This window comes from Dermacentor albipictus, chromosome 9 (assembly GCF_038994185.2).
Source record: "Dermacentor albipictus isolate Rhodes 1998 colony chromosome 9, USDA_Dalb.pri_finalv2, whole genome shotgun sequence".
Taxonomy (NCBI): domain Eukaryota; kingdom Metazoa; phylum Arthropoda; class Arachnida; order Ixodida; family Ixodidae; genus Dermacentor; species Dermacentor albipictus.
The window spans coordinates 83,283,002-83,298,831 of NC_091829.1; the positions used below are offsets into that span (position 1 = coordinate 83,283,002).

The following is a 15,830-nucleotide window of genomic DNA, read 5'->3' on the forward strand; positions in this document are numbered from 1 at the left end:
CCTGGTGTGGATTGTTACTGCCCCACACACAGTGTTTTCATTTTTAAAAGAGCATGTCTTGACCTAGTGCCGCTTTTTTCATGACGATTCTTGATGTCAAGGAAAATTGTCCTGCCAATGTACTATTTTGTACCATCTATCACATGCTGTTAAACTGTTCTCTTTTACTGCACAATATATTTTGATTTCTTGTATTATGATTTTCTTTGCATAGTAAACCCCCCCACAACAATGCTCCTAGAGGGCGCTGTAGGTACATGTATAAACAAATAAATGTATAAATAAATAAACAGCTTTTTGTAAGACGGAAGCAAAACAAGATAACTGTACATAAAGTTTATTATCTCTTGTTCTCTTATTTAGGCACATACAAATAGTCAATGATATGACAATCAGTTCCTTCTTTTTGTGTTTTTCCTTCTTGACTTCCCCAGACGCTTCTTCTGCAAAAGACAAAGTGCATTGAAGTGATTGCAGTGAAATGCAATCTCTGTCAACACTGATAAACGAATGACCACTCACAGCTACGGCCAGACTCTTTCTGCTTGTGCTATCTATACAGTCGCACCTAGTGATAACACAGCTGCATATAACAAGCTACAATGGCTAGTGAGCTTGCTTGCCATGATAACTTGTTTAAAGCAAAGTTCAGAAACTAATTCTTATGTTTAAAAAATACAGACCTTTTTTCTTTTGTAAGAGTATGTAAATAACAAACAGCAGATTTCAAATCAAATATTGAATCGAATCAAGAAAACGAAAGCCAGATGTCAAATCAAATATCAGTGTTTATCACAGTTTAATGCTTAAAAATTTTGTGCAAAATTAAACCACAGTGCTGCAGATGCTTGGGAGCCTACTAGCATTGCATAACAAGAATGTTGCGAGCTAGCGGTAACTAATCTACTTAGGAATCAAAATGTATGTCACAGTGTACTCTTGCTAAAACGGAACACCAAATTTGTATGCCAGGACCATTACAGCTCAGTTCTTTATGATAATCTGAAAACAGTCATCGCTGTAGCTCAATTGGTGCAGCAGCATTTACATTATACTGGAATTGTAGGTTTGGCTTCAACGGTCACAAATCTGTCTTATCTTCCACTTTCATTTCCTTTTATTGAGAACAATACAAGTTTTGTAGAAAATATACCTCTTCCATGCAATTATTTTGACGATTAAAAATTTCAAAAAAATTTATTTCTCCCATGCCCTTTTTGGCTTCAGTGTTCGTCACCTTCATGGGTTAATGCATTGGCACCTTTTGAAAGAGGTATTGTATTTATACAAGTGCATTTGCTTGCTGGAAAATAATTTTGTTTATGGATAAGCACATCAAATTTGAATACGAAACCAAAACTAGCGCGGTGGCAAGCTATCATCAGTGGCATTGAAGGTTTCTATAATCGAATCCAATTTTCGCATTGCTGCAGCTGTGGAATCCGCAATAGCTTTGTGCCCGATCTGTAACTTTGTTAGGCTGCCATGGCCTGCAAGGCATTTAAGGTATGTAGTACCTAAATGCCTGTAGAAACCACCACAGATGAAATGTGTTGGGCCCATGTCACAGGGACACTTTTCAATGGCTGTCAAATCATTGATAGCCTTTGATAATGATAAGGAGGCCTCCAAGAGCGACAATGAGCTGCGCTCGCTCCACCGCAGTTCCGACAGAATAAATTTCCTTTTTCTAAAGAAATTGCCATTACTCTCCTACCATGCGAAACTACTGAGTGAACGTTCAATGGCGTTGCATTTTTAACTTCTTGAAGTACAAAAATAGCAGTGCATGTTACAATCACAGGCATTGCATTTTGCATTTCAGGCCATGAAAACTGGGTGTGAATTACAATAGAGTAAATACTGCACATAGTAGAATCTCAATAATTTAAACTTGAAGGGGCTAGAAAATGTGCTCAAATTCTCACTGAACGAAGCTCACTGAATAGACGACACTTGTGTAGTGTTGCATTAAGCAGCCCACGTGCACTGAGCTAACACATCAGTGACGAGTACCAGAAAGAGGGCTTCACAGCATTGTGGCACACTCTGTGACAAAGCCACACTTCTAGGACTAAATTTTCGCTGCTGTGAAGCCGCACCTCAAGACAAAATTTGCATATAACCAACCGCAACGTTACTGTTAAATTTCTTATTTATTTATTTTTGTGTGTGTGTGAGTAATACGCACCAAAATACGGTACTTACAACGGTAGGCGGGAGTATCAAGTCGGAAGTGTCACCACACAAGTTGGCACGCTGCTGAGAGCATGGATGGTGGCGCGATATGTTTGAGTGTTGCTAACGCTTGTGCATCCGAATTAACCGAGCATTCTTACACGTTGAAATATACGTAATTTTCACAGGACCACCAGTGTCAATTGAAATTAACAAGAAGTTCGAATTAAAGAGATTCAACTGTACAACAGGCTAATCCTACCAACAGAAAAAGAAGAGGCCAATGCAAACGTACCTTGCCAGCGCCGGGTGCTGTGTTGTGCTTCTTTCGGCTGAAGCCCTCCACGTCTGCTGAGCTTTTTGCCGTGTTGAATTTGGAACGCTTGCGCTGCCCGCCATAGCCATATTTCTTGTCTTTATATTGTCGCTTCATCTCTGACCTGTAACGAGAACAAGACAGAAGCATTCAAGACCACTTGGTTTTAAGACGAGAGTAGAAAAGGCATGGATACCCATGTCCCGCGGGCACTTTTCAATGGCTGTCGAGTCATCGATAGCCTTCAAATTTTATTTCCAAACTCTGTCGACTGGAAGGAGTTCTATCAACGCTGATTGACAAACTTGATGGCAGTTGAAATGCTTGAGTAATGTGGCACCAAGCCCTCACGAAACAATCGTTGCAAGGTGACAACTCTGCGTCCCCAAAAGTGACCAGCCCTGAAAATCAGCCTGAATATCTAAGAAAGTGCATTTTCACTGCTGTAGGGTTTTTAAATGCCGTGCTCAAATAATGCATCATTTATAGTTAAGCTATTGCCACACTCGCACATTTTGTGCAGATTGCTGTCCGATTTATTCAAACACCCCGGAAACATTACAAATGCTGGCCACAATGTTACTTCCCCCCCCCCATTTTTTTTGTGGTGTAGGTCTTGTGTTCACTGCTGTGGCAAGAAATATTATTTTTACAATAACATCAGTTTCATGCTGTTCTTTTTTCTTTTTTCAAATGCATAATCCATGGTAGCATAAACACACTGATGACAAAAGTCTTTACGCTCGTCACTCGAAGGCCTTCGACAATTTCTACAGAGTTCCATCTAGCTCCATCAGATCAATATACTATTGACTTAACAGCCGTTGAAGCTACTGCTGCCATGTTGAAGCCATTGTTGAGTTAATGGACTAGCTGCTCGAAGGCCTTTGAAATTCCCATGTGACACCGGTATATAACATTATCTACTGTCGCCTGTCAGTGTCCCTTTCCAACTATCAAGTTTCATATCAATACCATGAGAGACAAATCTGGTGCTGAAGCTGTTCAACCTCCATGGATGTGACAGGTAGCACATTCTTTTACGATTTTGCATGGTTGAAAAAAGTACATTGTGGCTTACCACCATGGCAATTACTAGAGGTGTGTGAGTACTAAACTTGTAGATTTCGAATTGAATAAAAAAGAGCCTGATATCAAATCAAATAACAAAAAATTTATCACAACATTTAATGCTTACAATTTCTAGCAAGAAAACACGGTGCTGAGCATGACCGGAAGTCTCCTAGCATTGCATAACAAAAATGTAGCAAGCTATCAGTAACTTGCACTGATTATCAGTAACAAGCTATCAGTAACTTGCACTGATCAGCACTGATTACAGCTGTTCTACTACATGCAGGTATGGAAGATTTTTTTTTTACCACTAGGACGTCAGTTGAACAGAATTAAGTGTTCATTTTACCTCTGAAGATAAAACAATTTATGATGTTATGTTATGTGGAATACCAATGAGGTTGTTCGTTTAATGGTGGACCTGTGTTATGTGGCAATAGTTTACGGCATAGAAAGTTGTGCTGTCCAGTTTCCCTCCAAAACAGAGACGGCTTTCCCCATCTTTGTGGCAGGTGGGTTATTGTAAAGCCATTCTGCACAACAGATGATACATGTACCGTGCATCACATGAGTTGATGATTACTCCGCGCGCATTGTTGGTGCTGTGCGGGTTGGTCAAATGCGTTCGGCACCAATGGTAAGGAGCAGGCGCCTATTAATTTTCAGGTTCAGCACTTTTACTGTATTTTATGTATAAGAAAGAAATTGTTAAACTTTATCATGCATATTGCCTTACAAATTACTTTTGCAAAATGTGAATTATAAAGACATGTATGGCATGTAGACAAAAATAAGCAGCTTTATAGCACTTCTCAATGCTTCATTACGGACTTATATGCAAGAAACAAAATTATTAAACTTTCATTATTTGCAAAATGGCCAAGGGATGAGTGACAGCAACTGCCAGAAAATTAAAAGCTAAGAAAGCTACCCAAACTTGATGTTTTCTTGTGCATCATTGTGAAAAAGCCTTAGAGCACTTGAAGCCTGTCAGGACAGTAGTCCTTTACCAGTGAAGTCATGTTTCCTTCACATTTCAATGCAATCCTTGGCATTATTTTGCAGTATCATGCAGCCTGTCTACAGTCTTCAGTATCCTTGCAATCTTGCCAGCAGCCAACAATTACAAACGAGCGGCCCATCACGGTCGCAATCACACGCGTCAGTTGGTCGTGCCGCATCAAGGCCGGTGGTGTTCACCTCCGTGGATAGTGGATAGCCTTATCTCTGCGTTCCACGCTTTCCTTATCTACCATGCCCGTTGACAGAAACTACCTTTGCGCTCATCAAGTCACACAACTATGAGAAATAGCTTCGCCTCTGCAAAGAAAAGTAAACGGATCTTATCTTGCGCAAATCAGGGCCCGATCAAGATCGGGCAGCAGCTAGGACGGAGCAGCTAAAGCAATGCGAAATAACCAGGCCGTTCTTGAAATGTCAGTCTCGGAAACACTCGAAATGCGCAGGTCGCCGCCGCTGAAATGCATGCGAAACAAGCGTGCCAGTGATTCAAATATACATCAGCCAATAAGAGGAGCTCTCTGCATGCACCACGTGACTGCAGTAACAAATCATGGTGCCACCTTTCTCTTTTCGCAATCGCTTTTATTTTTGCATGCAGAAATACACCACTGTGGCTATCTTCAGCTCCGATTTTTCCTATTTACGGTAATATCAATATGGTGGCGCTGCGTTAACGCAAAGCCACATGACTCACAGTGTGATGGCACCTCCCGAAGCCATATTTTCTCGCAGTTCTTGATGACAGCTCACTTAGAAACTGTTTGTTTCTCGATATCCACTGCCTATTTTGCTATAATACTTCACCATGGTGATAAAGAAGGTCCGAGAATTGCCAAATAAAAAATTAATCAAAAAATTGAAATTTTTGACTAAATTGACCATATGAGTTTCTGCGTCCCCGCTTAATAATGGGGAAAAGCCTGTTTACAGTATTTCACACATTGCTAATGGCAAGACTTCAAAAGTTCCTCAGCAAAGATTGTTATTTCAATGAACAGTGAAGAACAAAACTGCTAATCTCTAGTCACCTGCTCTTTTCTTGTCAGTACTCCGGCTGTTGGTTTACAAACGGATCGCTTGCCTATCCTGTAACATGTGCTAGTTCGGTTAGCACGTCATGCTGGATCATCCACCACACTTTGCAAATTCCAGCCATAGGAGTAGAATGCCTAGACAGATTACTCACTTTTTGGGGCCCTTGCCCCGTCCGGGCTGGTTTCCACTAGCACCTGGCTTTTGGCCTTTCTGTCTCCCACTGTTCTCCAGGAAATCCAGGGAGCCGTGGCCTGAAATTGTAAGTAGCAGTTGAGGGCATGACGTCAGACAACCTAGTACTTAGAGATTCTAGAAGTCTAGGCTCATCTGTCATCGCACAGGATTGCCTAAGTCTATAAGAACTCCATCTCACTCTTAGCAGGCAGTGGACGCTAAGCAATTAGTGCGGTCATAGAAGTGACACTCCTCTCATTTCACAGTGCAGTTGTCTTTGACTCGCGATGCTCTCAGGGGTACAGCTATTTCATATCTTACAAGTACAACTTGTGGCCATCAGGTTATGACAAATCAAGAACAGCCAAATGCCTCATAACAAAATGACTTGTGTAACAAAGGATTCCATGTGTCCTGAAGAAATTCCGATCTTTATGTATTGTGAATGCCTCTACAATGGAGACTACTATAACAAATATGTGTGCACAACAAAGAAATTTCAGGCATCCCCAATGGCTAATTTGTTACTTTACAACATACACACACAGCGGCAGCGTCACTGTCCTATACAGGTGCCACTAGGATGAGGTGCGTACCGGGAACTCCAGTCGACATGACAAGGACTGCAGCAGGGCCCGAGCTCTATTGTAGCTACAGTAGACTCCCCCCACAAATGCCAGGTAAAAAAAAAAAAGAGAAGAAAAAAAAAGCCTAGTGGATGCAATGGCCGAACATTGATAAACAACACTAGATGGCCTCCTTACAAATAAAGCAGGTCTGTAGCCACAACGATCTTCCTGGTATCACTGAGTACCAAGTACAGCTGGCTGAAGAAACTAAAGGTTGCAAACTAAGACTGGCCAACTCTGTGTTGGTAAACCAACCAATCAAGCACTATTTGCGTGAGAAAGTAGCTTTAGTGCATTAACCATGTCCACCATGTTGCCGCTGGGGTGGTCCCCAGGGATCAAGCTTGGCAAAAGAGCTCACTCACCTTTCTTGAACTTTTTCAGATTTTCCATCATTTCTCGCTTCTCTTTCTGTCGCTGCTGCAACACCTCCACTTGAACCTGCAAACAGTGCCATCAGCAAGTGTCTATCAAACAGCACTCATCATCATCAGCCTGGCTACGCCCACTGCAGGGCAAAGGCCTCTCCGATACTTTTCCAACTACCCCGCTCATGTGCTAATTGAGCCCGTGTTGTCCATACAAACTTCTTAGTCTCATCCGCCCACCTAACTTTCTGCACTCAAAGGTCAAGCACTCAAGTGAGGTCAACTTTAGCCAGTAGCCACATGACAGAGACCATGCACTAACCTACCAGAGAGCTTCCAATTCGAGTTTTGAACCATAGCTCCCCTTATTTTTCAATGCCTGCCATATACTGCCCAAACCAGGCATAACTTAGAGGGCATGGCTTTCCCTGCAGTACAGTTGATTCCAGATATATCTAACTCAGGTATATCGAATTATTGTGTATATCAAACAGTTTGAAAATCCACGTGAAAATCCCATGCAAAAGTAGAGTGATGTGCTTCGCGTACACTGAACTCCCGTTCACCGCAATATTCAATGCATCAAACAGTGCACCGTGCCCCTGCAAGTGCACTTCCCCAAACGGAGACGCGGTCACTTCTCCCGTCACCGAAAACCTTTAATGCCGCCAAATTTTAAATGGCGTGGTTTTGGCAGATGCTGTCAAACAAGAGATTTAATCTCAAGGGCAGCACATGCCACAGAGAAAAAGTGAACAGGGTGCTCTCAGCATTGCTCGTTGCACATATGGATGACTTGGGCAAACTGTGACAGTTTGCTACCAACAAGAGCAGTTCACCACTTTGAGTCAAGAAGACAAAAGGCCTCCCAGTCAGGTACACGTTCGAAAAGAAAGCGTGTATGACACTCAATCTTTTCAGTGAGTGGCACCAGACATGGGATTCCGAACTGGAGATGCTGCGCCGCTGGGTTTTTTCTAGCAGACAAGGGCTTTCTGCAAATGGCATTTTAGGAGTCCAAAACGTATGCAACCCCAACTTCCACCTGGACGGATCTTTAGATTACAGCTTGAATTTAACAAAACCACTGCATACCTAGTCTGCACTTAGCTGAAAGACCAGTGCAGCAGCGGTGCGCAAGGCTTCTCGCAGGTTCGCGTTGATTAAAATTCGTTGATTAAAGCTCTGTGGCACCGCCAATGGCCCCACAGACTTAACATGTAAGGACGACTGATATTTCGGACAGCCGCCAACTCAGCTTAGACCCAGAGGAGCAGCTCTGGGCCGTCCAGATGGCCAAAGAAGCCGCCAGAAGGTAAGGTCTGGCCGCCGTCTAAAGAAGAGGGGGATTGGGGGTTAGTCTCCCGACCCTCACCAGCCCTGGACCACATCAAGGACACAATAAAGTTTTATCTCTCTCTCCATTCGATTATCCAGACTCCGTCCATGTTTGCAGTGTACGCCAACGCTGCCGCCATTACTTTCTCTGGGAACCTCAACGAGACATCAAATATGGCCTCAGAGACACAATACACCAGATATAGCCTTGTCTTCGTCGCAGCACTGTAGCATAGAGATTTAACTCCAAATGCCAATCTTGGAGGCTTTGCCTCAATTGTCAGGTCCCTTCAACATCGCGATCATCACATACATTCTGGTACCAATGTCATAGCCCGCTCTTGTTTGTTGAATTTGCCTTCCAGACAGCGTTTCACCATTCTGTGCTTGTTTGTTTAGTAGCATTCCAAGCAGTGCTCTACTGGCTCCAAGAAGTATTTCTCGTGAAGTTATCAACAGTCCATGTCAAATGGCACCAACGGTGCCCTCGCAGTCCAACTCCAAATGAGTCTTGAGTTGCAGTCCAAATGAGCCTGGCTCAGCAACTGAAGAGCCTGAACTGCCGCCTACCACAACGAGCTCAAACACAGACATCATTGATGACCTGCTAGGCGGCAGTTTGCTGATTCTTGTCACCGTTACATTTGAAGACTCTGCAGACGTCAACAGTGCGGTATCGTCGTGTGTTGAACTGAACGATGATGAAACAACTGAACAAGTTCTCCCACCGTCAAACTGCAACTCTAGCTCGCATGATGATGATGTGCCGTGCGGTCCAGAGCCTTCACATGCGGATCTGACTCTAGCCAATGCAGTCCTTGCACCAGCATATGGAGAAACACAAAACTGGCTGAAATGCACGTGGACTTGGTTACACGTAAGCAGAAGTGCATGTAGCAATAAATCGACCATTTATCGTCGAATTATCGGTCATTGACTGTAGTAAACAGTGACCCTATTTGAGACAACTCTGTTTGAAAGAATCCCCTTCTTTGGCATGTCTTATGGCATGTCATGTTATGGCAATGGCATGTCTTAACATGCCATTTTGTTGCCTCCAACACCATAAAACTTGGCTGAAATTTTCACAGTTCCATCCTCTACCTGAAGAACATGCTTGCGAAGCTCAAAGAATGGTTCAGAGTCCCTTTGACACAATAAAAACACAATTGCCTGGCCAAGCATGCAAGGAGGATGGCACAGAAACCGCGCTCACCTTCTTGCCAAACTTCTTGAGCTCGCGCATCTTGCGGGCCTTCTCGGAGCGTTCCAGTGCCACCTTCTTTGAGAGCAGCTTCTCGCGCACCTTCGTCATGTGCGTGTCTGCCTTGGCCATCTGAGCAAAGTAATCCTCAGGCCGCTTTGTCACGACGCCCAACTCATGGAGGCGTGGAATGCCCTCCAGCACCGCTGCTTGGGCCTGCCGGTAGCTGTGGAAAAGAAGAAGCAACTTTGAGTCCAATCCAGAGTCACAAAGCCTTCCCACAGGACTTAACTTAAACAGAACCATAAACACTCCAGAGGAGGTTGTAGCAGACGACCCAGCAAAGGCAGACAGTACAATAGATAGCCAGACAGAGCCAAAGACAAAGGTCACTGCCCATAGAAACCGCGTGGCTTGTGCTTCAAAATACAAAGGAATTAATTCCAATAAATTACAAGAAAAAGTACATGCAATGATGAGAGAACTGCTAGGAACAAACTTACTTTTGCAAGCAACATCACCAACCGATAAGCTAAATCGCACCATATGTACTTTAAAAGACGCATTATTGAATGTATAGTTGGGTTATCAACCTAAATATAAAGATACATGCAATTAGCAGAAACATTACACGGAGTCAAACCAGCATTCTGGTGGTTTAATCTGAAGTACATTTATGTTATGCCACAGAGACAAACAGCAAGATTACATTTAATCGCCGATGTGTCTAGCTACCACGGTGACATGGTCATGCAATAATCAATTGAGTCACATGGCTGAATCTTTTGTATCTACAAAAACGGTCCGGCAGTCAATAAGAAGTGGCCACAATAACCCATGAAGGTGGTCGAGCGTTCCTTTGCAATGTCAAAGCCTGGCCCTACATGGAGTGCTTGTATGCTTGGCCAATTTCTCATGCAATGCTGTCAAAAAATTCGACTGGGCACCAGCACAGAGTGACACCTAGACAAGAAAAACTTAACACACCTGCTGCAGGAAAACCCGAAAATGCGACATTCTAGTCATTTTCAACTTGTTCTTGTTTAAATTTATGCTGATATAGTGCATTTGTGACGTTAAACCTTGTTTCTGGAGCACTGTACCAAGCAACATGGTTTCTGCATTACTGGAAGCCATCTCATGCAATAAAGTTTCCAACATGGAACAAATGCCAGACTCTCAAGGAAAAGGAAAAACAAAAACAAAGGAAATAGGACAGGACCCTCACAATGCCATTTCGCGTTTGAAGTCGTGGTGTACGGCGTCCTCGGTGGCACTCCTGACCAGGCCACCCTTGCGGTTCTTCTGCAGCTCCATGTCGCCAAACTGTTCCGACAGCTCAGGCGTCAGGGGCGCCAAGCCATTCACCATGGTAAGAGTCTCGACCCAGTCCAAGTCGAGCTCCATTTCAGCAAGCTTCTGCTTCAGTGCTGCCTGAAATTGCAAAGTCGGGAGCCAAAAAACACTTTGAATGTTTGCCGTGGACCAACAAGAACTGCAAAAAGCTATTTGACCTCACCAGGTTCAGGCCAGTGTTCGTAGTTTCATTTTTTGGACATACTGATGATGATGTGGTGAGTTAATGGTTGGAATTTGAAAAGGGAAAACAACCCCTTATTTTCTAAAACAGTATCAATCTCAAGGTTGTGCTTTGCATAGAAAAGCAATTTTGATGAAACTAGACGGCTCAGTAACAAACTCTTGAGTGTGTCTTTAACAGCAGTACCAAATTGAGGTACGTACTATATCCTCCTTGGGATAAAATGTAGGCGAGGTAATGAACTTTTTCAAAGTCACTAGAGCAATTTCACCAGAAAAGTTTACTCGTCATCTACATTACTATATATGTCATAAAGGCTCCAAAAGGGCTAAGTTGTTTTAACCCTTTCAGGCACTACACATATATATATACAATTGCGCATGCCAGGTAGTGCATCAAAATCAGAAGTACACGTTAAAATTGCAGTACTATATTTAAATTATGTCGCAAACAAATTCAAGCACTTCTGTTTGGTCTTGTGCTGAAAGTTTCAATAATAGTGTAAAACGATTCAGTAAAATGAATTTGAAGGTAGATGCATGGATGTTTGACCTTGCCTTGTCAGTTTGTTTTCATGCAGCGGTTCACTTCTTTCATTGATTTCCTGTTTTACAACAGGCACATAGGTATCTCAAGTGTCTAGACAGATGCTTCCCGGTATGCTAGACATAAAATAGTTGAGATTCGCATATCTGGCATTCCTATTAACAAAGCTCTTACATGAAGTCCACATTCTGTAAATTTGGGAAAACTCACTGACCAATTGAAAATTCCCAATTTGTTCTGGAGCTGCACGGTTTTCATGATTATGAAGGTACTACAAGAAATGTGATGAAACTAAATGTTCCATGGACATATTTTATCGGTGCCATAAGGGGTTAAAATGACTAATAGATGGTTAAATTTAACACCCTTCTTGCTAAGTTACCAACACGATTCACGGTAATGCCACAAAGCATCATAGAGTTTCCTGCAAAAATCACCAGAGGGAAACCTGGTAACTATGCTCACGAACCAAATTCTGTGCGAATATATGCAAAACTACGAGGGCATGGTTTCTGTGAAAGAAAGCTCTGCAGTTTAGGAAAAATTTACCCTGGTTATAACCCGAGACCATCGTCTTTCCGGAACAGTCACTACCGTCTGAGGTAACCAGGAGGCTAGCAGATCGCAGAGCAAGGCAATAATTAATGACAAACTCAAACCACAGGGACACTGAACATGGAAAATCAGTTTTGTGAAAGCCCGCACAGTGAAGGAAGGTTGACGAAAGGGAAAATAATCATCCACCTGTCTGCTTCTTACTCCAATTGGGCAGACGACAATTTTCTTTACCTTTCATGAATGCTCCTCTACCGTGCCGGTTTCGGCAAGACTGATTTGACAATGCATTCTGTTCCGATTTCTCGGAGCTGATACTGAATCAGCGTAATTCACTACTCTCAACAGTTCTGCATTTGCCAAAACGCAGAGAAGTAAAGCGTAAAAAAAAAGGCCGACTTAAATTTAACACCAAGCATTGTATATTATGCCCGGCCACCACCTTTCAATCAACTTCCAACCCCAACAAGATCTTGGATCCTAAGCATAAAACAGTGTCTGCAAAATTAAAAATGGCACAATTACTCTTTCCAAAAATGGCTGGGGATGTGGTCCCCTCTACACCACCCCTCCTCCAATTAGGAACCACTGTGAAGGCACTGTAAAAGCACAGGTGACCATGACCGAAATTGCTGAACAGGTTGCATAAATATTGCACACTCACTGTAGAAAATGCAACCAGTTTGACCAGCGTAAAACATTTTGTGGGCAATCGTGTCAAGGAACACTACACCACTGGGTCAGAATTTCTGGTGTTCCAAGGATAGAATACAAAATAGTGTAGCTTGCAAAAGAGACATATGTGACACCTACAAAAAATGACTGTGGCTTAGCTAAGGTTAAGCCCAGGATGTGAAGCATACTAGCCTTTATTTTAACGCGACAGCGTTAAGGAGCTCGTGTCGCAGAAAAGCCGGTGTCGTCGGCGTCGGCTCAGGCGTGCGGCGCTTGCTCAGGCGCACATTTCGTTGTCGCGCCGAACGCTGCGTTGCTCGACGCGCACCGCGTCCGATGCGGGGCGCGACGCCGCGAGCGACGGCGGGAGTTGGAGCGCCGGTTCTCCTCTGTCGTGACGTCACGGTGTCACGTGATTTCATGGTCACCGCCGCGCCTGAGGAGCTGGGTTGAGCCCTCGTAATATGCTTCGCATAAAACTGAGCCACCATAAACACTACCCTTTGCACAGCATTTAAAATGAATGAACTCAAGACTCTACTGCAAATACAACCCCATCACTGAGACGAGGTTCAAGGGTCGCAGAGGGTAATGGGAAAAGGATTCCCTTACCGTGTTGTTGATGAACTCTTTCTTGACATGAGGAGCGATGGCATAAAGTCCAGGCTTCAATTCACCCTTTGCTAGTTTCTCTTGCAACTGCAATGTAAATGTAATGGAACAATCACAATTTTTAATATATTTTGCCAATGCCATGGTATCACAACATGATCACATATTTTGGCAGTAAGAACATACATTCTGGAGTGCACTACAGCATAAAAGCAACATTTGGACAGACTAATCTATTTACCACCAGATGAAGTTTGATCTCTAGAATGCATTGCCTGAAAACTGTTGTGCCACGCTAGCACCTTCAGAGATTTTTTTCATTCTACATAATTTTATAAAGTGCTTTGTGTTTCCACGTAGCTACATAAAATTAGCTACAAATAGGGAGGGGGGGATATGTGGATAGTGGAGGTTTTGCCTACAGCAATGAAACATATTCAGTCACGACTGAAAGTTTGGAGTTCGCGACATGAATAAAAAAAAATTTTTTTCTATCACAGCTTCCAAATGTAGGATCGCTCCAATACATGGCATTGGTTGGATCTGAACTGCTTGATTTCTGCCGACGTGACCCTGCTGCGAAGAAAAAGAAGGGCAGACTTGCTCATATGGCAATGAAGCGACAATAGCTGGTGTAATATTATGCACATTTTGCACTGTTTCACCTGAAGTTGGTTGTTAAAGATGTGCAACTTTGATCTATGATATGATTTCTGTCAGAACACAAGCAAATGTATGCTGAATGATCAAAGTTATATATCGCACACTGTTGTCATGTGGTAAGCCATACCAAACAATATTATATATTAATGAACGGCCATGCGAACATGCCAACAAGGTACGGAAAGTGGTTTCCGAGGGTTCCTTGTCGTTGCTCTGCAAGACACGTGCCTGTCGTCTCCTGTTTGAAAGAACCACGTTTCTAGGCAAGCGTAAGTCAGAGGTGGCCCAGTTGATTATTGAACTAAAAAGCATTGCCACTTTTGGAGCTTCGTGCATTAGCAAACCTTCAGTGGCCTTGTAACTTAAAGAGCTGGAGTCTTTGCACATGGACTAACTTCAATGCCAAGAGGTTGTTCAATCCGAATCCCTTCATTGCAGTCATGTTTTTCTCTTTTCTATGTAGCTCCTTCGACATGGCACATAAAAAGTGCATTGAAAAGCACGGTATAAGTGTGGCACTCCTGGAAAATAAAGACTGTTGTTCGTAAGTAGCACTGTTTGTGATGTTTCATGTCTTAACATGCTGCTGTTCCTGCGTGTGCTATACCTTTAGAACATCATGAACTATGAACACTGGTTGACTCCTGGTGGAGTATTTTTCTCTCCTGTAGTATCAGCAGAGTGGCCGACAGGTAAAACTACTCCTCTGTGGGATTGGGGTTCAAATCCACTTGGACGCTTCACTTTCTGTTTTCCTCCATTTCATCACGAACTCGCAAAGCACCTTGGGATTTATGCGAGGGCCACCGGTGGACATATCAAAAGGAATAAGGGTTAGATATGACAACAGCTACCGCTGTAAAGAGTTTCACGGCGGCATCGGTCTTCAAACCAATTAGCTTCCTACTGTACATTCCCTGTAACTATTCTGCCTAGAGCGACGGAATTCTGTGCTGATGAGCGAAGAAGGGTTTGAGGGACAGTACTAAGGCTCAAGGCAAGCCACACTAACTTGCACACCGTATCTTGAATGTAGTGTTTGCGGCAAGGTTATGCTTCTTTACATCACAAGCCTATAGCACTCTAGACAGCTAACCTAAGATTGTTGTAGAGGAGGGCTTTGGTTCAATTTTGCTGCTCACTTGGGTTTCTTTAATACACAGGTGCTTATACAAACAGCAGCTTTGCAAATTCGGCCAGGAATGAAGCCTGCGACCTTCTGCGCAGCTCTACACACCCGGTGAGAAACCGTCGCAGCCGTTGCTACGGTCGCCTCTTCCCTGTTTCGATACACGTCAACTGCGCTGCATAATACACACACCAAGTTCGGCTTCAACTCATTTTTAATACGAACGCCTGAACACATTGCATTTTCGATCGCGATCGAGACTGCTCAGGATCGACTTTCTCCACACAAAAGCTTGCGCAAAGAAGCCAATCGCGATAGAGAAATTCGATATCGGTCGGGCTACATCGCGATCGAAAATGCGTCGGGTGACACTCGTATGCTATGGACGTGCAACAAGTGGTTTCATACTTGTGGCACGAAACGTAACGCGCGCACTGCTCAAAACAATTATTTTCATGCTACGCAGTAATCAATCGCACGTTCAGAAAATTGTTCGTTGAACGCGTTTGAGCAGCGGGTTCTGCTTGCGCACGTGTTGTTAGCGGCGCGGGTCAGCAACGCAAAAAACAAGAACAAAATGAACGTGCTTACCTCTTCATCTGAGTCAAGCGACTCCGAATCGGACATTTTGTCTTTTGGCAATTAGGAACGGCAAAAAAAGATCGCCTGCAGCACGGAATGGTAGTCCCACAATAAAAACGTTCGCCGGACACCGCACACACGTCAAGCGCACGCGGCTACTGCAACCACCTTAAACATATCAACTGTGAA

The 15,830-nt window shown here is 43.4% G+C and overlaps 1 protein-coding gene across 1 annotated transcript; it reads right to left on the reverse strand.

Moving 5' to 3' along the window:
- Nucleotides 1-312: 312 nt before the first annotated feature.
- Nucleotides 313-15,818, reverse strand: LOC135919841 (probable rRNA-processing protein EBP2). The gene is made up of 8 exons (XM_065453795.1): nt 15,651-15,818; nt 13,268-13,354; nt 10,568-10,773; nt 9,352-9,565; nt 6,795-6,870; nt 5,778-5,877; nt 2,474-2,618; nt 313-443 (listed from the first exon to the last, which is right to left on the reverse strand). Exons 1-8 carry the CDS (start codon nt 15,684-15,686, stop codon nt 393-395), a joined length of 915 nt encoding a protein of 304 aa, XP_065309867.1. The 5' UTR covers nt 15,687-15,818; the 3' UTR covers nt 313-392.
- Nucleotides 15,819-15,830: the final 12 nt, after the last annotated feature.

Excerpts from the sequence above, each read along its gene's own strand:
- LOC135919841 (XM_065453795.1), bottom strand. The coding sequence starts at position 15,686 with ATGTCCGATTCGGAGTCGCTTGACTCAGATGAAGAG. Across the intron at positions 13,355-15,650 it reads CGCTTGACTCAGATGAAGAG|TTGCAAGAGAAACTAGCAAA; the intron begins GTAAGCACGTTC and ends TTTACATTGCAG. Across the intron at positions 5,878-6,794 it reads TCTGAAAAAGTTCAAGAAAG|GCCACGGCTCCCTGGATTTC; the intron begins GTGAGTGAGCTC and ends TTACAATTTCAG.